The following is a 26184-nucleotide window of genomic DNA, read 5'->3' on the forward strand; positions in this document are numbered from 1 at the left end:
AGAATGGTCCAGGAAGACAAGAGAAGAGGTGATTACTCTTCACAGGAAGGGCAATGGCTATAAGAAGATTGCAAAGATGTTAAACGTACCAAGAGACACCATAGGAAGCATCATTCGCAAATTCAAGGCAAAGGGCACTGTTGAAACGCTACCTGGTCGTGGCAGAAAGAAGATGCTGACTTCGACTGCTGTGCGCTACTTGAAGCGTAGAGTGGAGAAAAGTCCCCATGTGACTGCTGAGGAACTGAGAAAAGATTTGTCAGATGTGGGTACTGAAGTTTCTGCTCAGACAATACGGCGCACACTGTGTAATGAAGGCCTCCATGCCAGAACTCCCAGGCGCACCCCCTTGCTGTTTCCAAAGAATAAGAAGAGTCGACTGCAGTATGCCAAAAGTCATGTGGACAAACCACAGAAGTTTTGGGATAGTGTTCTGTGGACTGATGAAACAAAATTAGAACTGTTTGGGCCCATGGATCAACGCTATGTTTGGAGGAGGAAGAACAAGGCCTATGAAGAAAAGAACACCTTGCCTACTGTGAAGCATGGCGGGGGGTCAATCATGCTTTGGGGCTGTTTTGCTTCTGCAGGTACAGGGAAGCTTCAGCGTGTGCAAGGTACCATGAATTCTCTTCAGTACCAGGAGATATTGGATGACAATGTGATGCAGTCCGTCACAAACCTGAGGCTTGGGAGACATTGGACCTTTCAACAGGACAATGATCCCAAGCATACCTCCAAGTCCACTAGAGCATGGTTCCAGATTAAAGGCTGGAACATTTTGGAGTGGCCATCACAGTCACCAGACTTAAATCCGATTGAGAACCTCTGGTGGGACTTAAAGAAAGCTGTTGCAGTGCACAAGCCTAAGAATGTGACTGAACTGGAGGCTTTTGCCCATGACGAATGGGCAAAGATACCCGTAGATCGCTGCAAGACACTTGTGTCAAGCTATGCTTCCCGTTTAAAAGCTGTTATAACTGTAAAAGGATGTTGTACTAAGTACTAAGATTGAATGTCACTTGGGGTTGAATAAAACTGATAATGATGTGAGCACAGAAAAGACATTTGTGGTTATTTCATTATAAATGTTATGTTATATTTGTCTGACCTACACGTGCCTCTTTGATTTAATTGTAAGCAGGATGACTGAATGATCAAAATCAATGTCAAACTGGCCAAAACAATCAATTTCAGTGGGGGTTGAATAATTTTGAATAGAACTGTACATGTACATGTACAGGTAACATATTAAGAAAAGTCCTGCAGCAACAGGGACAGTACCAAAGCCAAAAGACAAATCCCTGAGAAAAAGGCAAAACCACATATAGAGAACATGGGGTCAGTAAACTAGTAACAGGCAAAAACCGATGCAACAAAGTCCCCCATGAGCATCTAGCAGAAGCTGGGACCGAGCAGGTAAAGGCTCAATCAGGTAGCCAAGGCTCCATGGTCAGGTTCCCCCATGAGGGCCCCGTTTTCTTGTTGTTAGACTTGGAGGAGATCTTGCGCCATCGTTCAGGCCTCTGAGGCAACAGTATAGTCCCCTGAAGTCTCCAGTCAGGAAAGTCCACGTTAGGGAGATCCAGAGTCTCACAGAAGTGTGGCAAGTCGTCCTTGTTCTGTAGAACCGCCGACCTGCCATTCCTTGTACCAGTAAGGCGGAATGGGAATGAATCCCCATCTATAGGTGGCCTGATGAGATCGAAGGACATCCAGGAGGGGGCGTAGAGAACGTCTCTGCATGAGGGTTCTGCGGGGTTAGATCCGGGAACAAGGAGAGCTGGGCACCATCAAAGTCTACCGTGGGCATAGGCCGTGCCGCCCGCATAACTGCCTCCTTGACCGCATACTTGTGCAGCTTACAGATAACGTCTCTAGGCCTGTCGCCGTCCTGGGGGGCCAGGAGCAGGGCCCGGTGGACCCTGTCTATGTCTATGTCGCAGGTGCCCTCTCTCCCTGTATTTGGTGGAATATGCCCTGGACAGTAGGCAGCAAGTCCGGTGGCCTCAGGGAGACCCCGAATGCATATATTTTGTCTCCGGTCTCTATTTTTATAGTCATCCAACTGGTCCATCAGTTAGTTCCGTATTGTGTCAGGCCTCAGAGTTCTCTTTCAGGGCCTCCATAGAGTGTAATAGATCACCCTGGCCAGTCTCTAGTGTATCCACCCTATGACCCAGCGCCTCTGTGTCCACCCGCAGCCCTTCTATGGTCTGCTTCACTGACTAGTAAAACAATAACTTATTTTCCGCGCTGTGATGTATATTTTGGTGAAAAAATAAAATATAAACAATGTATAAAACCTGAAGCTGCTGCTCACTAGGTGAAATACCAGAAAAAACTAAAAGCATAAATAGACAGCGCTAACAGGTGACAAAATGTAAATGAATTATAAATATATATAAATGTGCTACAATAATTAATTGGTGCCCTAAAACATTGATGCTCTAAAAAATTGGTACAACCAAAAAGTGTATATATAAACAATACATATATAATAAATACTAAAGTGCTAAGATTAAGTGTCCATAATATAACCATTAAAGTGCAAAGTGATTTGTTAAGGTGCAGTCCAAAAAATGCTTCTTCAACACAAAACTAAAGTGCCAAACAGGTGCTCGAATCCATAAAAGTGCCCAAGTGCTCTTCAGGAAAAAGGCCCCCAATGGGGATGCACTCACCAGATTTTGGGTAAAAATGAGCCTTGAACATGTATAATGTTCCTTGATCGGATCACAGGATCAATGCAGCTACCCTAGCATATGAGATATCCCTCAAACGGATGGATGGATGACAAGCACCTCATAGACTGGCTCCTTAATAATTCGTCTCCTCTCTCTCTCCCATGTGTGTTTCAAATATAAAGAGAGAAGCCGTACATAGTGAAGCCCGTAATATTTATTTAAAACAGAATGGTAAGAATAGTACTCACAATGTATCTTTAAAAAATCGGCAATGAACAGCATTAAACAGCCTAGCACAGTCAATCCTCCAATTTCCGTGTCGCTGCCGGCGTGCGTTCCACGGTGGTTAACAGGAAATGACGCTGCAAAAGCTCCGCTGCCCGGAAGTGCGTCGACGCGTTTCGCCCGCCTTAATGGGCGTTATCAAAGACAATGATGTCTTTGATAACGCCCATTAAGGCGGGCGAAACGCGTCGACGCACTTCCGGGCAGCGGAGCTTTTGCAGCGTCATTTCCTGTTAACCACCGTGGAACGCACGCCGGCAGCGACACGGAAATTGGAGGATTGACTGTGCTAGGCTGTTTAATGCTGTTCATTGCCGATTTTTTAAAGATACATTGTGAGTACTATTCTTACCATTCTGTTTTAAATAAATATTACGGGCTTCACTATGTACGGCTTCTCTCTTTATATTTGAAACACACATGGGAGAGAGAGAGGAGACGAATTATTAAGGAGCCAGTCTATGAGGTGCTTGTCATCCATCCATCCGTTTGAGGGATATCTCATATGCTAGGGTAGCTGCATTGATCCTGTGATCCGATCAAGGAACATTATACATGTTCAAGGCTCATTTTTACCCAAAATCTGGTGAGTGCATCCCCATTGGGGGCCTTTTTCCTGAAGAGCACTTGGGCACTTTTATGGATTCGAGCACCTGTTTGGCACTTTAGTTTTGTGTTGAAGAAGCATTTTTTGGACTGCACCTTAACAAATCACTTTGCACTTTAATGGTTATATTATGGACACTTAATCTTAGCACTTTAGTATTTATTATATATGTATTGTTTATATATACACTTTTTGGTTGTACCAATTTTTTAGAGCATCAATGTTTTAGGGCACCAATTAATTATTGTAGCACATTTATATATATTTATAATTCATTTACATTTTGTCACCTGTTAGCGCTGTCTATTTATGCTTTTAGTTTCTGCTTCACTGACTGTTCTACAGTAGAAGTAATGAGCTGCATTATTTTAGCCTTAGTGGGGAGTGCTTTGATGTGGGCCTTCCAGTCCCAATCCCCATCCAGCTCCCCAGAATCGAAGCAGCGGGGGGACCCAGCATCAGAGTGCGTGAAGGGGTCTGGGCTGTGCCCCGGTACCTGCAGAAGAGGTGGTCCGGATGGTGAGGCCGCTCTAGAGGTCAGGGCGGGATGAGCTGTACCACAGTCCGCTGCCATGTTGGCTGCTACGTGCTGTCTGCCTGGCGTGGCTGTGAAGAGGTGTCTGAGGTCCCCAGCCCGGGAGCTGACACTGCCGGGAGGCTGGGAGGATGGTCTCCTCTTCGCTGGCATGGTAGGCACCCAATGTAAGAGGTATGAAGGCCGCAGGACTGTGCTGTAGCTCGGGGAAGCGGGAGCTCCGGCGATGCACATCCTCACTCCATCGCGGTCAGGCCACGCCCCCTGACACAAATTTTATCTCAGGTTGGGAAAACTTGTCGGATGTGAGAAACTCCACTTTGAGCTTTGAAGAGAGATAATTAACACTACAGATATGTGCTCTGGTCAGTTTCATGACTGGGGTTTACAACAACTTTAGGTTCTCACACACCGCATGGGCTTACTAGCAACAATTGCACCCCAAAACCTTCTTATACTCCTGAGTATGGGGATACATATGTATAAGACTTTTTTTGCTCTCCTAACTTCAAGCTTTCAAAGGGCATACATTGAGCATCTATTCCTTACAACCTCTTGCATGCTAGGAGGCCCCGGAGTGCCAGGACCATGGGGAAAAAAACAAATTTTGTTATGTTAATTTTTTAATTAATTTAATTTATTTTTTGTCACAGGCTTTGGAAAATGCAGAAAGATGGTGGATGTTTTTTTTTTTTTTTTCTGGTCACTAGCCACCCCAGTACAAACTATACTGGGGGGGGGGGGGATAATCATCGGGAATGCTGGTTGCTTTGACACTACCATGGAAGAAAAAGCTGTTGCTGATCCCTGGGGAAATTGTTCCTTTCTTCAGGCAACCCATCACTGAGCGGAAAAGACACTGGCTGCAACACAACACTGGTGACTTTTCAAGGCTAGGCACAGGTTAGTTTCTCTTTCGTTCATTGACTGACACAGCTCCTCAGGATTTCTGACCATTGGATTATACTTCTCCCTACAGGAGTAGGAGGTATACTCCCCCTCTCTGCTATAGGTACTTAGTTTTGTTTCTGCCTAGTTAGGAGTAAGGACCTAGTTCCCTGCTGGGATCTCTGGTCTTTGCAATTATTTTCCTTTTTAAATGGATTTTTTTCTCCTGTTTTTTTTTTTTCCCCGCAAGATCTACAATCAACTGCTGGACTGGGCGACGGGCTGGATAATCTAGATCCAGTGGTCACCCTAGTCTGGCCAGCGAGTGCACACAGACCACAGCTCCGCACTAGGTCGGCCGCAACAGGCTCCATCCTGTCCATCCATCTCAGAGACACATATGACCTGGCGCCAATAGTCCACGTCAGTGTTGCCTGGGCCGACAGCCCCCCACTTCGGTGGAGGGGAGGTTCTGTCTTGGGTTACTCGCACAGACGCTAAGACCAGTAAGTAGATGGCCCCTTCCCTTCTTCCTGGATGGTAAGTGGGGCGGGGGTACTCCCTGGGGTGGTCGGTCTCTCCGGGGTTCACCTCCATCCCCCCAACCCAAACCCCCCCTCACCCCCACCATGGTGCGGTCGTGGCCTGACTTTTCCACATGCCCTGGTCCCTCTGGCCTGGGTATCTAGCGGGCACACTGTCCCCCTCCACCCTCCAGATTGTTTGTGCTGGAGGGGTCTCCCTTGGGCTCGCCGTTAGCCCTGGGGAGCGTGTGACCAGATTTCTGTGGGTCCATGCTGCTCACGGTCGGACCCGCCGGTAATTTAGGCAAACAGCCAACTGGCCGGATGTTCTCTGGAGCAGCCCTATTGAAGGCGGCTGAAGCTGCTGCTCCCCTTGCAAACATCCCCTCTTCCCTCTTGAGAGCCTGATTATTAACTATGCCCCCTTGATTGGTCCAGGTCCCCTCGGTCTGCACATTTGCGGCTGGGTGCCTACAAATTTAGGCTACGTCTTGCGGCCTTCTATGCCATGTGGCCGAGGTGTGCCCCTCCTTCTGAAGGGGCGGCACTGTGGGGATGGTATGGGTTGCTGGCATAGGTTATGGGTGCCCTCCCTGTGGGGGTTTTTGGGGTCCTAGGGGGATTCTGTTTGCGGGACTACACACATCAGAGAGGCACTAGTGGCGGGCAGCCCCTGGCGGCCCTTTTTTGCGGCCTCCTCTGAGGGGATGGTGGGGATAATTCCCCTTGGAGGGGCATCGGCAGTCGGCGGCCCCCTTTTGCCAGGTCTCAGTCGGCAGCCCTCCTTCTTTTTTTTTTTTGGTTGTGTTTCCCAGAGCGCCCTTGCTGATCTGTCGCCAGATCCTGAATCTGGCTCTGTCGCCGCGGATGTGCCCGCCCTGCGAGGTTGGTAGCCATGTTGCCTGACCTGTCTGCTAGTGAGGTTGATTCCTCCACAGCTGTAGCTGCGCTCGCGAGGCGCTAGTTGATGCACTGGTTGCATCCGTGCGGGTGACTTTGCAGATTGAAGGTGCAGCTGAGGCGGCTGCGTAGGTGGTCATCCCTTCTTTTTTGGCACTCGCTAGCCATCTCGCATGGCAAATTTGTTTCCTTATCCCTCCTATTTTGACAAATTTGTCTATATTGCATGGGAGTATCCAAAACGACCTCTTGATGTTCCTACACGCCTTGTTGTGAGGTAACTCTTTGCAGATCCGCTACTCCAGAAGTGGACTGTTCGGCCAATAATGGACCCCCCCAGCCTCCAGGTTAAATAGGCAACCATGATTCCAATAGAGGAATCCCCAGTCTTTAAGGATCCGGCTGACAGGAAGATGGTGGCTGTGGCCGCATTAGGTTCTCTGTTGCTGGCTCAGTGTTTAGGCGATTGCCCTAGTGTCAGAAAACACTAACTGAGTGGACTACACTTTTGTGCTGTGACCTAGAGGGTGAGCAGGTTCCCCCTGCCTTGCTAAGTGGTGGACCAGTTGGTCCAGGGGATGCAGTTTGTCTCTTTGGACACAGCTCCCCTGATTCTCAGCTGTTTCAGCAGTAGGCTTAGGTGTGTAATGTGGCTTAAGTATTGGTTTGCGGACCATACCTCAAAGAAACTCTGACTGCCTTACCCCTTCAAGGCGTTCGCCTGTTTGGGACTACCCTGGATGACATCATTAAGAGTCTTACAGGGGGGAAGATTATCTTTCTTCCACAGTCTGGGTAGGATAGAGAACCTTGTCGCAGAGGTGGCCTGTATTTCTCGGCCAACAAGAGGTTTTTAAGTCCTCCTCGGGAGGTTCCAAGTGACCCTGGTCTAACTGGCTGAGTACAAGATTTTTTTCACGATCCTCAGACAAGGTTCCTTCAGCTTGAAGGTGCAGCCTACCTGGGCCTGGGGTGGTGGGGCATTTTTCGCTGGTTTCCAGGCCAGGGGACCTCCTTGGTAAATAAACCAACGGGTCCACAAAGGGATACTGTCCGGTTTAAAGTTTGTTTGGTTCTTGCCCTTTGGAAATGTTCTCCTTTCCATTTTGTGTCCCAAACCATTTGCAAGCTCTTTTTGGGGCGGTGCATGACCTGTTGCTTTATCAGAATGGTTCAGGGTTTTTTATTTCAAGCCTGTTCCTGGTCCCAAAGAGTCCATTTATACGGTGGTGGCACCCCTTCATCACGGACTTCGGCCTCTGTCGGCATCAAGAATGCTTCCCTGACCCCGACTGTAGCGTGGGGTTACCCCTGGGTCGCGCCTCTGCTCCTCCGGTCTTCCTAAAGTGATGGCCCCAGTTCTGGCATTGCTACGTCAACAGGAGTTTGCTGTAAATGGCTCCCTGGATGACCTCCTCTTATGAGAGGAGTCCTCTGCAGCCCTCGTGGGCGACGCAGGGATTACTATACTGACCCTGAAGGGTTCAGTTGGCCTCTGAAATACTGGAGGTCTGCTCTGATTCCATCCAAAGAATTGGATTATTTGGGTCTGACTCTGGATTTAACTTTAGTCAGTGTTCCTTTTTCTGAACAATCTCCAGAAGTTGCATGCTGCAATTAATCTACTGCTGTCCAGCAGGGTGTCCTCCCTCCGGATTTGCATGCGGGTGCTGGGCCTGATGGTATCTACCTTCAAGGTGGTTTGCACAGTTCATACATAGTCCCTTCCAAGGGAGTTCTTGGTAAAATGTGACGAGTGTCTGCGGTCCTTAGATATTCAAATCCAGCTGCGCCAGGCAACCAGGGAGTCCCTGGTTGGGGGATTCATTCCTCAGCTCTTCTACAGGGCAAATCCTTTCTCCCCTTGTCTTGGACAATGGTCACCACAGATGCCAGTCTGTCTGGGTGGGGAGGTGTCCTGTGACTGAGCTTTGCTCAGGGTTGTTTGACGCTAGAGGAGTCCACATTACCGATTTAATGTCGTGGAAGTTCGGGTGATCCGGCTGTCCCTGGATCACTGGACAGATCGTCTCCAGGGGCTACTGATATCTTTCCAATAGGACAAAGCCACGATGGTGGCCTATGTCGATTACCAGGGTAGAACAAAGGTGCGGTCTCCTCTACCACCTTTGAATCTGAACTTGGTGCGTTCAGTCCTCCAGAAGCCTCTCTTTGCAAATATTTGGGAGATTCCCCTGCTTACGCTGTCCCAAAAGGTGGCCTTTTTTGGTCGCCTCTGCTTGCAGGGTGTCGGATTTGGCAGCGTTCTTTTGTCACACCCCTTACTTGGTGGTCCACAAAGATAAGGTGGTTCTTGCTCCTGTATGATGTTCTTTCCTAAAATAGTCTCTGATTTCCATTTGACTGAAGACATTGTGTTGCCTTCCCTGTGTCCCAGGCTTAAACATCCTAAGGAAATTGCACTACATGCCCTGGAAGTGGTTCAGGCGATTCGGGTGTACCTGGCAGCTACGGAGTCTTTTCGGAAGTCAGACTCACTATTTATTTGTGTTCACGGATTGGCCAAGAACAGGACTGTCCATTTCTTCTGCGACCATTTCAAGATGGATCAGACAGACAGTGACTCGAGGCCTTTTGGATCAAGGGTCAGGTTCCTCTGTTCCCTGTAATGGCGCACTTTATTTGGGCTCTTAGTGCTTCCTGGGTTTCCTGTCATCAGGCGTCGGTGATGCAGGTTTGCAAGGTGGCCACTTGGTCGTCGGTGCAAACTTTCACAAAGTTCTAAAAAGTGGATGTGTTGGTATCTGTGAATGCTTCTTTTGGCCGAAAGGTTTGAAGGCTGCTGTTTAGAGGGTCTGTTCCCTCTTTGGGGGGAGTAATGTTCAGATGGGCTCCAGTTGTTTTTTGTTGAGCTCCTGTTACCTGGTTGACTGTTTAACCCTTGGGATTTTTTTTGCTGTTCCCACCCCTCATGTTTTTACACAGCTTTGGGATGTCCCAATGGTCAGGAATCCTGAGGGGCTGTGCCCGTCAGTGAACAAAAGAGAAAATGGGATTTTTGACTTACCATAAAATCCATTTCCCTGATGTTCATTGACGGACACAGCACCAACCCCTCTATGGAGTTGTTAAACTTCTGACACTGCTTATAACAAAACTGAGTACCTATAGCAAAGGAGGGGGGTATACCTCCTGGGACTGCCCATAGGCTTAGTCAAAGTTATTTTTTCTGCCTAGTGTCCTACTCCTGTAAGGAGCAGTATAATCCAATGGTCAGGAATCCTGAGGAGCTGTGCCGGTCAATGTACATTAGAGAAATGGATTAAAAATCAAATGTTTTAACCGCCTCCATATCTGCATTTTCTTTTTTTTTAAAAAAAAAAAAAATAGATCCGCTTTTGCATTGCTTCTTGTGTAACATGTCAGTCCTGAAATGGCTAAAGGGACTGTCAGTCTACAGTCATTATTGAGAGTAATTGCATTTTACTTGCCAGTTTAAAGTGGTTCTAAAGGCTCAAGGGTTTTACCTTCATGCATTCTATCCATGAAGGTAAAAAAAAACCTGTGTGCAGTGATCCAGCAATGTACATGAGTCTCTGCCAATGAGGGCACGTCCCTGGAGGGACAAGATGGCAGTGGGAGCCATTTACTCCCACTTCTATCAATCACAGCCAGTTAGCTAATGAGGGGAGAGGAGGTGGGGCCGAGCCACGTCTCTGTGTCTGAATGGACATGCAGAGCAGCAGCAATTTCAACTGATTGGGCACTCCCAGGAAACTGACTTGACTGGAAAGTAAATCCTATTTTCCTGATCACATAGTAGAAGACACGAGTTTCAAAAACAGTCCAGCTAAGGTGTGGGCAACATGGAAAACCAAGCTAACAGGCCCATATACCAACCAGAATAAGTATGGTTTGACTGACTTGGTGCAGCTTTTAGCACCTTACACCCAGAACTCTCAGGGGAGGCTTGAAAATTTACCTGGTAGAACTTGAATTACTAACCAATCTGGTAGTGTATCCTGTAGTCTGAAGGATTCTCCCCTTCCCTGTTAAAGGCCTTAATGATGACTGTCTGATCAACCTTGCAATAGTGGAGTGGGAGGCAGGAAGACCCTTAAGGGAATCTTCTGGAAGCCCAAAGATTGCATCTAATTTTCTTAAAGGAGGCAGTAGCTGATGGGGAAATGGACAAATCCATGGTCTGGATGTAATGCACATGGTAAACTTTTACCTAAGATGCTTTTGGGCTGGAGGGGACGAAAGGACACTACTCAGATTCATGTATAAGGCAGAGAAAGAAGGCCTTGACAACCTTGTCCTTGTACAACACCAAGACAGAATCCTTAAGGATAAGGCCACTAGCCCAGGGGCTTTTTACAAATAATGGCAGTGAGACCCAACCTTATGAGTAAGGGTAAACAAGTGGATATCCCTGATGGGTTTGATGGGCAAAAGCTAAATGAACTAGATAGAGATCCCATTGGGATACAAGGGGAGGAATGTGAGCTACTCAAGGCCAATTTCTGGTCTGGACCAAATTGGGGGAAAAAATGGAATACATCCCATGGACTAGGGTGATTTTTTAACTATCACAAAGTATAGCAGGCCCTTCACTAAAATGTTATACTTATTCTAAAAAAAAAAAAAGTCTTTCTAGCCTTCAGAGGATTACTAAATCCAAAGCCCTGGACCCTTGGGACTATGGTTTCAACAGCTATGCCGCTAAAGCAGGCAGTGATCATGTAGCAGGATGGCCCTTAGATACTTATGCTCCTGACAGATGCTTCATGGTCCCTTCTGAATCCTGACCTATTTCGATTACCTCATCCTCCTGGGCCAATTCAGTGCAGTGCGGATCACCAGAATACCCTCCTTGACCTTACGAGGCATATTCGGGTTGAACTGATACCACAGCATCACCATAGTATTCACTGTGAAGGCCTAGGGGTCCCTGGACCTGGTGACTAACCTTTCTAGTTAATCTGGACACCAGGGGATCAACATCTGGCGTTCCTTCTTGTGGCTAAGGACCTCTGGATGGAGAATGCATTCCCTTCCCATTCAGATGCTGACAACTTAAGGTGGTTGTAAAGCGGACATGGAATATGAATGAAGGATATCTATCTATAGTTTTTACTTGTCTCAAAGAGCACAAAGTGTAATTTCTGTCGCTGTCCTACTCCTGCCGCCTCTGACAAGTGTTCCTGATGCCAAGAGAAAAATTATGGGAGGGAGTTTCTGTGTGGAGGAGAAGGGGGGGGGCGGTGTGTCTTCCCCCCAATAGGCTCTTGGAGCTCTGCAGAGTAACTTCAGCACCCCCTTCACCCTTCTAGCTTCTCCCTTTCCACATTGGTCATTTCCCTGTCAGGGCTCTAATGGACTGGGCCATTGGGAGAGCATTCGGGTAAGCGGCAAAAAAAGAAAATCAGTGCTAATCTGATTGAATTATTGAATCTTGTTGATAGCTGCAGTGGTTAATTTTTATAGGGATCTGTGTTTTACAGTAGTTAAAAAAAAAAAAAAGTGCAAGACAAAAGCATGATGGGATTATATGTTTTTTTTTTTAAGGTTCTTCCTCCTCTGAGGGATGTAAGTAACCGGCCAGAGATTGGGACAACCGTAAGGAACAAACTGGTGCGGTTGATGACCCATGTGGATTTAGGCGTGAAACAGATTGCAGCTGAATTTCTGTTTGTTCTCTGTAAAGAAAGAGGTAAATTCTCTTCACTTCTGTCAGCACCAACAAAGGGAAATCTTCTCCCTCACTGACCCTTAAAACGTCAAGTAATGATCATTTAACTTTTACCTAATTTATACCAAATGGTATTCTTTTTCCTCTTTTGCTAGTGGACAACCTACTGAAGTATACTGGTTATGGAAATGCAGCTGGGCTTCTTGCTGCCCGAGGTCTCCTGGCTGGTGGTAGAGGTGATCGTTGGTATTCTGATGATGAGGATACCGATACTGAAGAATACCTCCAGGCAAAACCAAAGTAAGAAGCATTCCTTTGGCTGACAGTATTTGCTCGCAAACTTTGGAACAAATATCAAGGTCCCACGTCTGTGAGCCCTGGGTCTGCCAGATGCCTGTCCAACATTTTATGCATAAAGAACCTGATGGGTGTTTCCCTCCCCTTCACCCTAGCTTTTTCTTTTCTCTTTCCTTCATTGACCGGCACAGCTCCTGGAATTCATAACCATTGGGTTATATTGCCCTCCTTCAGGAGTAAGACACTAGGCAGAAAATAATTCTGGCTACACCCATGGGCAGTCCCAGGGGTTATAATCCCTGTCTCTGCTATAGCCACTCAGTTTTTATCTGCCTAGTCAGGAGTAAGGACCTAGTTCCTTGCTGGGATCTTTGGTCCTGGCCAATTTTTTTTCCTTTTACAGAGAATTTTTTTCTCCTGAATTTTTCTTGTGAGATCTACAATCAACTGGTGGACTGGGAGAGGGGCTGGATAATCTAGATCCAGTGGTCACCCTAGTCTGGCCAGCGAGCGCGTGCAGATCTCAGCTCTGCACTAGGCCCAAATCACAGCGTTCCTTCTGGTCGACAGCCCCCCATTTCGATGGAGAGGGGTCCTGTCTGGAGTGATGCCTGTCTGGTTCCTAGTATGGTGAGTAGCTGTTCCCCCTCCCCTGAAGGGTTTTGGGGTGGACGTGGGCCCCTTCTTGTTACGGTTGGACCCCTGGCTTCCCCTCCTTCCTGCAGGCACCCCCCCCTGCCGAGTCCTTCATCTGCCCCCCTCCTCATACACTGGGGCTGTTTGGGTGGTCTGGCCACTGTTCCCGGGGTGGGGGCAGGGCCCTTACTAGCAAAGGGGGCCGGGGGGGGTGCCCTGCCGGCGACCAGATGATTGACTGTGCGCGGGGGGGGGGGGGGTTGTACCTGGTGGGGGCTCCTGCCAGAGCCCCCCCCATCCTGCCTGGATCTGTCCTTGAGGCCTGGGGCCCTGTATGCCTCGTGGGGCCGCCATTTTGTTGTAGCCTGTGCATAACTATATACTGCGGCCATGTTTGTGTAGTCCGGTTTGCCATTAAAAATAGCGGCTATGACAGTGGAGCCTTTTCGGCTGCAATTTTGGCGATGGGAGCCCCTCCTCATCCACTGGTGCTGACTCCTGGATGATTTTGCTTCCTGATCGCTGCATGTGTAGTGCATTATCCTGGCTGCAGGCGCTTGTTTCTGCAGGTGGTGAGTCTGGTGGACTCCTCTCCCTCTCTGCTGAGGATCGTTGTTGCTTGTGCCTGGTGACCAGGTGGTGCTGTCAGCACGGTGGGGGTTGTCCCTTAGCAGTGTTTTACACATTTTGTGGGGTCCCCCTGGTGACTCATGGAGTCTTTGGAGCACATTTCCCCACCTGATCCCCTCTCTGAGGCTGCGGGTCCTTTGGGGTCCCATCCATCCATTTATCCATGCACTGACGGCGGTCCTGGAGTCCCTTGTGTCCCAGGTGGAGGTGGCTTTCGGGTAACGGGCTAGCAAAAGCGCCCCCCGCCTTCCCCTGCTTTATCTGTCTCATCAGATCCTGAATCTAAGTTGGCCGCTGTGGAGGTGGGTCACCCTGCTGGGTCTGCAACCATGCACCTGGAATCCTCCCATAGTGAGAATGATTCCTCCACGTCTGTGACCACGCACGAAAAGGCACTGGTGGATGCACTGATTTTATCTGTGCGGGAGATCGTAAAGATGGAGGACGCAACTGAAGCTGCGATGCACGTACCCTTTGGCACTCGCAATCCATTCAGAACAGCAAAGGGGTTTCCTTTCCCAGCCTATTTTGACAGAATTGTCACTAAAGATTGGGGACGACCAAAGCATCCCCATGGGGTTCCTAAGCACTTTACTAGGCGTTACCCCTATAAAGGAATTCCTTCTTAAGGCATGGACTGTGCCACCGGTGGTGGACACTCCGGTTTCCAGATTAAACAAGGCAACCATGATTCCAGTTGAAGTGTCCTCAGCCTTTAAGGACCCGGCTGGCCAGGAGGCGGAGGCTGTGGCCCGCAAAATGTACACTCTGGCTTGTTCGGCAATTAGGCCGGTATTCACCTTTGCCCTAGTGTTGCAAACTCTGACCGAGTGAGCTAAGTTCTTATGCTGTGACCTGGAGGGGGAACCGCTCCCCCCTGCCTTTGCCTAGCTGGCGGATCAGCTGGTTCATCTGTAATGCCTCTTTGGATGCGGCTCCCCCTGATAGCTCGTCTCTCGTTTTTTCGTAGTGGTCCTTCGGCGTGTCTTTTGGCTCAGGTGCTCATCTGCAGATCAGACTTCAAAAAAGGTCTTGACTAATCTTCCTTTCCAAGGAAATCGCCTGTTTGGAGCTACCCTGGATGACCTCATTAAAGGTCTCATAGGGGGGAAGAGTACTTTTCTTCCGCAGGCTACTAAGGGCAAGGATCCTTGTCATAGACGTGAGCCTTCCTTCTCAGCTCATAAGAAGTTTTTTCTTCCCTCAGGGTCAACTGACAAGAGCTCAAAGCCTTTCAGGGCCTCTTCAGGAGGATCCAAACGAACCTGGTCTCGCAAGCCAAGATCAGTCTTCTCCAGGCCCATGGACAAGGCACCTTCAGCATGAAGGTGCGCCTTCACCTGTATCGGGGGTGGGGGGACGTCTTCACTGGTTCCTGGACCCGTGGACTTCCCTAGTGCAAGACAAGTGGGTCCACAAAGTTTTTCGGTCCGGCTACAAGATCGAATTTTGCTCTTGTCCCCCGGCAAGGTTTTCTCCTTCCAGCTTGCGCCTTTCCCCAGACCGCTTACAGGGCCTGTTTTGGGGCGGTACAAGACCTGTTCCTTCAAGGGGTGATAGTCCCGGTTCTGACTTCGGAACGTTTACAGGGTTTTTACTCAAACCTGTTCACAGTCCCCAGGAAGGAAGGCAGGCAAAGTGCGTCCAATCCTGGACCTCAAGCTGTTCAACTGCTTTGTGCGGGTACAGAAGTTCAGAATGTAGTCTATTTGAACGGTTGTGGCATCCCTGTGTCAGGGAGATTTCCTTGCCTCTATTGATATCAAGGATGCTTACCTTTACATTCCAATATGTGCCTGTCACCAGCGTTTTCATCGCTTTGCTGTGGGAGAGGAGCATTATCAGTTTGTGGCGTTACCCTTTGGTCTTGCCTCTGCTCCTTGGGTCTTCACAAAAGTCTTATCTCCGGTGCTAGCTTTGCTATGCCAACGGGGGATCGCGGTACTGTGCTACTTGGACGATCTCCTTTTGCGAGCGGTGTCTCCCTTTTGCTCTGGTTGAAAACCTGGAGATCACAATACGTGCTCAGCGGGAGTTCGGCTGGATTCTGAATTTTCAGAAGTCTGCTCTGGCTCCCTCCATGAAGCTGGACTATCTGTGCCTGACTCTGGACTGGGCCTTAGTCAGAGTGGTCCTTCCTCTGGCCAAACTCCAGAAATTGCAGGCTGCAACTCGCCTACTGCTGTCCAACAGATGGCCGTCCCTCCGGACTTGCATGCGGATGCTGGGCCTGATGGTGTCTACCTTCGAGGCAGTTCCGTTTGCACAGTTCCATACGAGGTTCCTGCAATGGGAGATTCTGACCAAATGGGACAAGACTCCGCAGTCTCTGGAAATCAGATCCGGCTGAGCCAGGGAACGAGAGAGTCCCTGATATGGTGTCTTAGTTCTCTGGCACTTCGGCTGGGGAAATCCTTCCTCCTCTTGTATTGGACAAGTATTCTGCTCAGGGGATCTGGATGCTGGAAGAGTCCAGGCTACCGATCAATGTCTTGAAACTTAGCGATCAGACTGTGTCTGGCTCATTGGACGGATCGTCTTCAGGGTTGTCCAGTGCGCATTCAATTAGGCGATGCCACGGCCTTGGCTTATGTCAATCAAGGGGACACAAGAAGTGTTCTGGTGGCTGTGGAGGTAGCCGGCATTCTAAGGTGGGCAGAACTGTTCGTTCCAGCCCTCTCTGTTGTACACATTGCCGGGGTGGAAAATTGGCAGGGAGATTACCTCAGTCGGCAGCCGTTGGACCATGGTAGGTGGTCCCTTCATCCGGAGGTGTTTTACCACCTTGTTCTCCGGTTGGGCACCCCAGAGGTGGATCTGTTGGCGTCTCCGATCAACAGAAAGGTGCAGAGGTTTGTCAAGAGATCCTCTGGCGGACGCCACAGACGCGCTGGTGGCCCCGTGGGGTCAGTTTTGTCTGATTTACGCCTTCTCTCCTCTCAAGCTTCTGCCCAGACTTCTACGGAGGATCAAGGCAGAAGGGATTCCGGTCATCCTAATGGCTCCGGACTGGCCTTGTTGGGCTTCGTACGCTGATTTGTTGTGGCTGGTCGCTGACGTTCCTTGGAAGCTTCCTCTCAGGAAGGATCTGCTGCCCCAAGGACCGATCTTCCAACCTGCTTTGCATTCGCTAGCTTTGACGGCTTGGCTGTTAAACCCCTATTCTTCAGCACTTGGCGTTCACCTGAATCGGTGGAAGATCTACCACCGTACTTGGAAGACGTACATTGCGTGGTGTGAGTCGCTTGGGGGTTCATCAGTGCTCCTTCTCGGTGGTTTGGATCTTAACCTTCCTTCAACAGGGGTTGGCTTCTGTTTAAAAGGACCTCGTCCTCTTTGAGGGTGTACTGTATTTTTCAGATGGGCTCTAGTTGTTTGGTTGAGCACCTGTTGCCTGGTTGGCTAATGTTTAGCCTTGGGAATTGTTTGGTTGTTCCCACTCCTCCTCTTTAGAACTGCTTTGGGACATCCCAATGGTTATGAATACCAGGAGTTGTGTCCGGCAATGAATGAAAGAGAAAAATTGGATTTTTTCCCTGATGTTCATTGACGGACATAGCACCCACCCCTATGTGGAGTTGGTATTCTCCTGACACTGCCTGTAACTGAGTGGCTATGGCAGAGAGAGGGAGTATACCCCCTGGGACTGCCCATGGGTGTAGCCAGAATTACTTTCGGCCTAGTGTCCTACTCCTGTGGGGGGCAGTATAACCTAATGGTTATGAATACCAGGAGCTGTGTCAGTCAATGAACATGAGGGAAATGGACTTTACGATAAGTCAAAAATCCCACTTTTTTTCCCTCCCCCCCTTTCTATAGCCTGCCTTCTGGTGGTGGTTGTTGATCTGCATGCCATTTTATATATTTTTTTTTTTTTATCTTTTGTGGGAACACATTTGCTGCTCAAAACACCTTCATACTCCTAAAGAGATGGACTACCTGGAATATGCACCAAGAAGTCCCCTCCCAAGTCAACCAAACTGTAAAGGGTTGTCTTTATGTATATTGTACAATTAAAGGTTATCTTATGTTTTAGGAACGATGTACTAGATTACATGTGGTGTTGTACAGCTCCTTAAAGAACATTGAGCACTGTAACGCCGGAAATATTGTTTACTGCTTTTTGAGTTGTGTGTGTTTTTTTTTTTTTTTTTCTTTTTAATTAAAAAAAAAAAAAGTTATATAGACCTTTTCATCTCTATTTATGGATAAGTAGAGTACCAACATTTCCCATGCAGTCATCACTTTTGTACCTTAGCCCCCATTCATACCTGTTCATTATACTACCCACTGCAAATAAACACACATTGTGCATGTGTTTGAGGGTATACACACTGATTTTCTAATTGGCTCTCAATATGCATTCTCATGACCCTCAACCAAAACTAGATTCCCATTCAGCTGTCAATTTAGCTATCTGCCTGACCTCCTTTTTTTTAAAGCTAAACTTTTTTCAGGTTTGTATAGAGCAGGGACAGGAAAGTATTAAAAAAACTCTGCCAGGTTTTTGCAGCTGCTAATATGATTGGGAGTTGCCAAGAATGGGGAAATGCTACACTAGAGTTACAGCAATGAATAATATAAATTGAGGTAGCATAAAATGCTCTGGATTTTTGTCTGTCCCTGGGATAGCAATGTACCTCATGTCTTGTCACATACAAACCTATAAAATAAACCTAAAACAACTTCTAACACCTCTTTTATGTTTCCAGGTCTAAAAAAAAAAAAAAAAAAGTTGGGATTAAACTGAACACTTTCATCAAACTCGTTCTCTTGTGTTTCAGCATAAATCTAATCACGGGTCATGTGGAGGAACCACTGCCAAACCCAATGGATGAAATGACAGAGGAGCAGAAGGAGTACGAAGCAATGAAACTGGTCAACATGTTTGACAAACTGTCCAGGTACTGTGATGGAGCCTTTGCCAAATCTCCTGTATCTTCAAGACTAGTGCTAAATTATGTAAAGGGGCTTCAAGTGTGGCCTTAAATGACTAGATGGTCACATAATAAAATTCAGTGTATTTAATGCTACATAAAAACTTAGATACAAGCATCTTGCAGAATATGATCATGGATGCAAAAGGTGTTAGAGACAGGCTACAGTTCAGGACTAGCACAATTCCCAGCACATGGATTAGGCTGAGAACAAAAAAGTTTTGCTTCAGCAACGTACATTTTTGCCAGCACACCATGAATGTTCAAGTAATGTCCAAATGCTTTTAGTCAAAAAGATAATGTCATGGGGAGAAGTGCAACATTTTGGGGTCAGGCCCAACCCCTTAGCCCAGGCATGGGGTATGTGCATACATCTGTCCTGAGGCATTTAATGTAACATGCACCAGTCTGATAAAAGATGTAAGGAGCCTCTCCACAATCCTAAATATTGCCTAAGCTAAGCAAAGGTTACATGGCTGCCTGTAACAGTAAATTCCATTAAAATAGTAATGAGGAAGGAGGCCTTCATCCTTGCTGTGGGCCCCAGCCTCATACAGTATTTCCAACTACTAAACCAATGTTCATTGGCCAATTGAGGAGATGTGATTAGTGGGGTCATGCATTGCTGTTACCAAGGGACTGGGCAACTTGCCAACCGCATTGGGCTACACTTGCCACAGGTGCATTACAGCCGGCTGTGCCTTTGAAACCCATAATATCAAGGCACCCGGTTGTCTCCAGTGGACCGAGATGCAGACTGCTTGGAGAAAAAAAGACTGTGTATTCTAACCAGAGGTGGAAGAAACCAAATGAAACCAACTAAAAGAAAGGGAAAAGAATTTTAGAATAAATAATAAAGGAAGATAAAAAAAACAAAGAATAAACACAGACATTATAAGAGCACATCAAGACTAAAAGCTGTATGAATCAAAAGGGATAAAAGGAGGCAGGAAAAAAAAATTTGGAATAAGATGAGCAAGTGAAATGTAAAAAAAATAATAAATAAATGGTGGAATATGGGAGGGGAAAAAGGAAAAAAAAAACAAGAGCCTCACGGAGTGGGTTCTAAGCAAAGAAATACCTTCCCATGGGCTATGATTGAGAAAGAGGGGAAAGGAGGCTGGCATTATTTATACAATGCACAAAAAAAAATAAAAAAATCATCATCAGGCTGGACAAAAAGCTGCAGCAATATATTAAAATAATTGTAAAGCTTTATTTTATTTTTTTGTTAAAATAATAAACATGTTATACTTACCTGCTCTGTACAGTAGTTTTGCACAGTGGTTCCATGATGGCGCTCCTGGCTCGTCCCTCCTTTCAGGTTCCCCCACAGCAAGCAGCTTGCTATGGGGGCACCCGAGCCACTGCTTTGTGTCCATTCACACTTGGAGCCCCCCCTGATTTGCTCACTAGCTGTCATTGACAGCAGCGGTAGCCAATGGCTCCCACTGCTGCCAATAGCCAATCAGGAGTGCAAGTCCCTGGAAAGGCAAGGGTGTCGTGGACATCGCTGGATCAAGAGGGAGCTCAGGGGGCTCCTGCACACTGAATGTTTTTCGCCTTCATGCATAGAATGCATGAAAGTAAAAAATGTGCCTTTATAACTACTTTAAATATAGCAAAAATTAAAACAATCACCACTTGCCCACGTCATGGTAGAAAGGAAACCAAAGAACCAAAGTTAGTGGTGGACCACACATGCCGATACCTATTACCAGTACCTTTGCAGTGAGATTTGAGCCCATACAAAATGAATGGGCTCAAATCACACTGCAAAGAATCACATGATTCGGTTGATAAACGAGGAAAAATCTAACCTGATCCCGGCACAGGACCTGGAGTACAGGGTAAGCTCGGTAGCGCAAAAAGTCTATCTCACAGAGGAGGAGGTAGAAAAGGTAGAGGCTACAGTGGCTTCCTTTCAAAGCAATCTGGCGGCGACCATCCTAACAGCCATGTTGGGTCTAGGTCTCTTGGCAAGTGCCCATTTTGGGTGTCTCCAGGACAATATCCTGGAAAACTGGGACAGGGAACAACAATCACTGGACATGACCTTTCACCTACCTCCGAAGACCAAGCGGTCTCTGTGGTGGGTAAGGGAAGAAGAATACCTTTGGTGGGGTCTTCAGTGGTCCTTTCCAGTGTCCGTCTGTATCACCACAGACACCAGTGCCTGGGGATGGGGGGCCCACTGGGAATCAAAAGTGGCCCAAGGGCCCTGCTCCAGAGCAGAGTCCCAAAGATCGGCCAATTGGAGGGAGTTGCAGGTAATTTGGGAGGCTCTGAAGGCATTCACCAAAAAGTTGAGGGCTCACCACTTGCAGGTCCTCTAGGACAGTGTTAGTGGCAGCCTCGTATACCAACAAGCAAGGAGAGAAATGGTGCCCTTCCTCTATACGGCTGGCGGGCATCATTTTTTCATGCCCGAGGTGAACCTGAGTTTAATCTCCCCAGTCCACCTCAGAGAGGTGGACAATTGTCGGGTGGACTTTCTGAGTCGCCGGACTTTCTGAAGGTTTTGCCTGTGCTATGACTTTCCCCCGTTCAAACTTTTTCCCATGATCCTGAAGAAGTTTGCACAAGAACACACCACAATGATTCTAGTGGTCCTATATTGGCCAAAGAGGCCTTGGTTTTCCACGCTGTTGCGCCTGGTGGCAGGGCCTCCCCTCATGCTGCTCCAAAACAATATGGTGATACCACCTTTCTTCTGCGCTTAGAGTCCAAGCTCCCCGACCACACTTCCCACGGGACTCACATATGGCGTCTTGGATGGCTAGAGTCTTGCTGCCCAAAAAAGACTGGGGTAGTCCAACAGTACTACAGGCAAAAAGAAACAAAAAAAGGGTGCACCGACCTAGCGCATTATCCTCAATAAAAGGCTTTATTAGTACAACATATAAAATGGCTACTCACAAACAAAGGTAGGAAATAATCATATCAAGCTCAATCGCTCCAGTGTCAGGAATAGTCCATGTATTAGTCCATAGTCCTGTTAAGATGACAGCTGACGCGTTTCGAGGCTCAGCCTCATCCTCATTGTGTCATGACCTACTCATACGTTTAAATAGCAATGCATTGCTCAAACCTCCTCCCTAAGATCTTAGGAGCCCCTCCCTCTAGGGGTGTGGCAGTGCAACTACACCCCTCCCTCTTGTAGAACTGCCATTTAACCCCCAACAGGGTTGGTTCATGGACCAACATGGGTTGGTTCATCACATGTGTGGCTTGAACGCAGTTTAGATATGTAGGCACGATGTAAGTATGCTTTCACTTCTGCGTGCGAGTACGCAGGGATGGGGCACTTTACATTTTTTTTTTTTTGTTTATTTTCTTTTCTTTTTTTTTTTTTTTTTTTTGCAGACATCCCTTGTAATAGGAATAGTGCATGACAGGTCCTCTTTATGAAGAGATCTGGGGTCAATAAGACCTCAGATCTCTCCTACAGGCTGGAAAGCCTGGATAAAAAAAAAAAAAAAAACGATCTTGGCTATCGGCGATCACGGCAGTATTTACAACTGCCAGGGGTGACGTCATAACGTCGCAACCGGGCCTCTGAGAGTCATAGAGACTGCCGGGGAACATCTGGTCCTCTGTATTCTCTATAGTGTACTTCCCCCACCGGCGGATTCCTTCTCCGGCTCACCGATCGCCGCTATGATTGTTCTTATGGTTAAGAGAATTACTGGCTAAAAAAAATATCTGAATGATGCCTGCAGCTGCAGGCATCACTCAGATAACCCCACTCAAAGCCCAGAACGTCATATGACGTCCAGCAGTATGGAAATGAACTTTTTACTCTTTAGGGGACTGAATTCATGTAGCAGTGGGTTCTGTTGGAATTCAGGTTTGTGAGGTACAGTGCTGGTCTCTGGCAGCAGGGGCCATTCTGGAGAACACAAACACACACCTTTTACTATTCTAAATTATTTTTCATTCATAACCGTAAAAAAGAACAGTCCTCTTACAGAAGTGGCAGGTCTGTTCCTTCTGTCCACAGAAAGGCCTTTAATTTGGACTTAAGAATGGGGTGGTGATTCAGCTACAAAGAGAAGGGGCTTTTAACCACTTTAAGACTGGAAGGATTTGCCCCCTTAATGACCAGGCCCTATTTTGCAATTCGGCACTGCGTTACTTTATCTGACAATTGCGCGGTCGTGTGACGCTGTACCCAAATAAACTTGACGTCCTTTTTTTCCCACAAATAGAGCTTTCTTTTGGTGGTATTTGATCACCGGTGCAAATTTTTTTTTTTGTTTGTTTGTTTTGTTTTTTTGTTTGTTTTTTTGTTTTGTTTTTTGCGCTATAAACAAAAGAGCAACAATTCTAGAAAAAAAAAAAAACATTTTTCACATTCTGCTATATGACATTCTCAAAAAAAATATTTAAAAATCAAAATTTTTTAACATTTTAGGCCAATTTGTTTTCTGCTACATATTTTTGGTAAAAGAATCGCAATAAGCATATTTTGATTGGTTTGCGCAAAAGTTATCGTGTCTACTAACTACGGGGAAGATTTATGTCATTTTTATTGTTTTTTTTTTTACTAGTATTGGAGGCGATCTGCGATTTTTTTTTGCGGGATTGCGGCAGACAGATCTGACCCCTAACTGACATTTTTGACACTGTGGGGTACCAGTGACATTACTACAGTAATCAATGCTAAAAATATGCACTGTTACTGTAATAATGACACTGGCAGGGAAGGGGATAATAGTATAGGTGATCAAGGGGTTAAATGTGATTCTATGGGCTTCTGAGATGACCATAGAGACATGTGATCCTATATTGAAGGATTACATGAGCTCTGTGATCATTTCAGGGAAAAGGACGGTCGGCTGTGTTCACGGCTGTGTTCACCTCTCTCAGCGGGGAGCGATCTCGGGTGTCAGGCAGCAATTGGAGCCGCCTGACACACGCATCGGCTTCCCCGCTGACGATCGGGGGTGGGAGCGCGCCGCTGGCAGCACGCGCTCGCCCCCTAGCTGCCACCAGGAGACCAACGTACCGATATTTGGTTTTGCCTGTAGGAGCCACTCTGCTGCCGTGTGTGTGTGTGTATATGTATGTATGTGTGTGTGTGTATATACATACACACACATATATATATATATATAGTAAGCGGTCGGCAAGTGGTTAATAATCAAAGGGGCCACTGATCTGAACTAGATCAAGTGTAAGGCTCCATTCACACCCATGCATGTTGCTTTTAAGCATTTCTGGAACCCATGTAAAAAAAAATTAAATGCATTTCTGCAAAAAGCATGAAAAGCAGATTAGTATGCATGGAGCCTTGTATGCACTTGTTCTTTGGGATAAACAAAGTTTAGGAGATGTAATGGGAGTTCCTCTTTAATGAAACCACAACTGTACTAAAACATGCTTTTCTACTTTAAAGTAAACCCTATCACTAAAATCCTAATGTAATATATATATATATATATATATATATATATATATATTTATTTATTTATTTATTAAGCCTGCAGCTTTTAAATAATTGGAAATACCATGTGGGCCCTTCACACCTACAAGTTCCGTTGCCATTTACTACCACATGTACTGTAAAGTGGAACTTCAATCTCCCAATCAACATTGATTGATTATTTTTAATCCTCAAGCTGCTAGCATTAGTAAATAGATGGGAACGTATATCCTATTAACTTTTTACATATAATATATAATTTTTTTTTTTTTTTGTGTAATGTTTCTTTAGATACTTCCTGGTTTCTTGCCTACATAAATTATGTCATACATCCCAGGAGTCTTTAGGAGGAGAGGAAAGAAGGAGGGGTTTTCTCAGCTAAACACACTCACCTGCATGCATGCTTGAGCTAAGGGCAGATGGATTCCAGGAAGTAAATGCTACATGAATCCTTTGTCCCTACTCAAGATGGCCCGAAAGGCTAATACTAAGTGATTTCTCAACAAAATAACATATAGAGACCTAGATGGAGGAGTTTGCTTTGAAAATTAAAAATTAATTAAATAGTGTTTTTGGTGCTCAGATGCAGTGAAGATCCACTTTAATTTGCCTTATGGCAAACCATTTATTTCGAATGGGCTGCCAACCTATCAATGGAGAAAAAAACCCTCTACAACGGAAGTTGTGACTCATTGTGGATTCATCAGCACCTTTTGTGTGCCATACTAAATGCAGAACACCAGCTTGCAATGCATAGGGTGGATCATGAAAGTTCTTGTGCAGGCATGATGAGTTTAGGTAGGTTTGCTAATTTTATAGACAACCTCCCACATCCTATAATTCTATAGTAAATACCATAGGAAAAAGAGGAAATAATACCCCTCCTTTTGGGAAGAATGGACTTTTAAGGATGTGATGTTGTCACCTGAGATGAGCACACAACAGAATAACAAATGAAAAGGGGGTATTTTTATTGTACAAATGAATTTAAAAACATTATGAAATATAAAGTCATGTCAACAGAGATGCAGTATATCTGCTCATGATGTATACAGTAAGTGTATTTATGACAAACTACTGAGGGAAGTGAGGGTCCAACGCGTTTCGCAGAACACACTTATTTGTTCCCACTCCGCTTTCTCAGGGACCCTCAATGTTAGTAAGATTGTCACAAAACCTTGTGCAGGCATGACTCTCCATTGACTTCTAATAGAGACTACAAGTGACTGATTCAGTACACATTCATAAGCATGATCCACTATTGTATAATAGGACTGCTGAGCTCCTGCAGCCACTGATGATTTTAACAAGCTAAGAACAAAGGTGAAAACAGCATCTTTATTGAACAGGACACAGGAGTTGATTTCATATGGGTTATTCTACCACTACCTTCAAGTGATTGCATCCTGGCAATAGCTTTCCTGGTCCGTCCCCATATAACCCACTCCATCAGTGCTCCTGTGTGGGTTTTTTTTTTTTTACTAATGTTTTTAGGTGATTGACACCTTCTCCTTTTGGAGAGAAATTGGGGTTATATGGGGATATGGAGGGCTGGACCCAGCAAAGCTTTTACCAGTGTCCAGTCACCTGAAGGAGTGGCATAAAACCCATTAAGCAAGAATCAACTATTATGTCTTGTATGATACACCGAGATATGGAATTTATGCTCATGTAAAAATTCACTATTTAAAAAAAAAAGCATGTGTATGATGCACAGTGAATTAGACATAAATGTCATTTATTTAGGTTTATATTTACTTTAACCTGGAAAAATAGAGGTGTGAGCGTGGTTATACCAGAACAATTGTTGTGTTTGCATGACAAGTGAGCCATTTTAAGTGTAGGATTTCTATATTACAAAGGGATCTGGTTAGGGTTTTGTGCTACCAATCTTTTGATGACATTTAGAATCCTACGGTGGAAGCCTCAGCTCCAATTATCCTGGTCTATGTCGTGTGATATATTCAATAAGGCAGCGCGTATATAAGAGAGCGACTGCCAGCCAGCTCATTAAAAACACATAATTACCAGCTAATTGTTCAGGCAATGCTGCTCCTACTGTCTATGCTCCCTTTTGTAGCCGCTGACTAAAGAAAATCACGTCAGACAGCCGACCGAAAGTATTGTTGGAATTCAGACTTCAATTAACAGAAAATATTAATAGGCAAGGAACA

At 46.3% G+C, this 26184-nt stretch overlaps 1 protein-coding gene across 1 annotated transcript in view; it reads left to right on the forward strand.

Moving 5' to 3' along the window:
• The window catches only part of RIC8B (RIC8 guanine nucleotide exchange factor B), a 103032-nt gene that overhangs the window by 73320 nt on the left and 3528 nt on the right, over positions 1-26184 (forward strand). Inside the window, exons 7-9 of the mRNA XM_082254774.1 lie at positions 11959-12103; positions 12238-12382; positions 18430-18549. Coding sequence (XP_082110900.1) covers positions 11959-12103; positions 12238-12382; positions 18430-18549 — 410 coding nt within the window. The remainder of the gene's footprint in view (positions 1-11958; positions 12104-12237; positions 12383-18429; positions 18550-26184) is intronic.

Source organism: Pelophylax lessonae, assembly GCF_965119305.1.
Source record: "Pelophylax lessonae genome assembly, chromosome: 4".
Classification (NCBI taxonomy): Eukaryota; Metazoa; Chordata; class Amphibia; order Anura; family Ranidae; genus Pelophylax; species Pelophylax lessonae.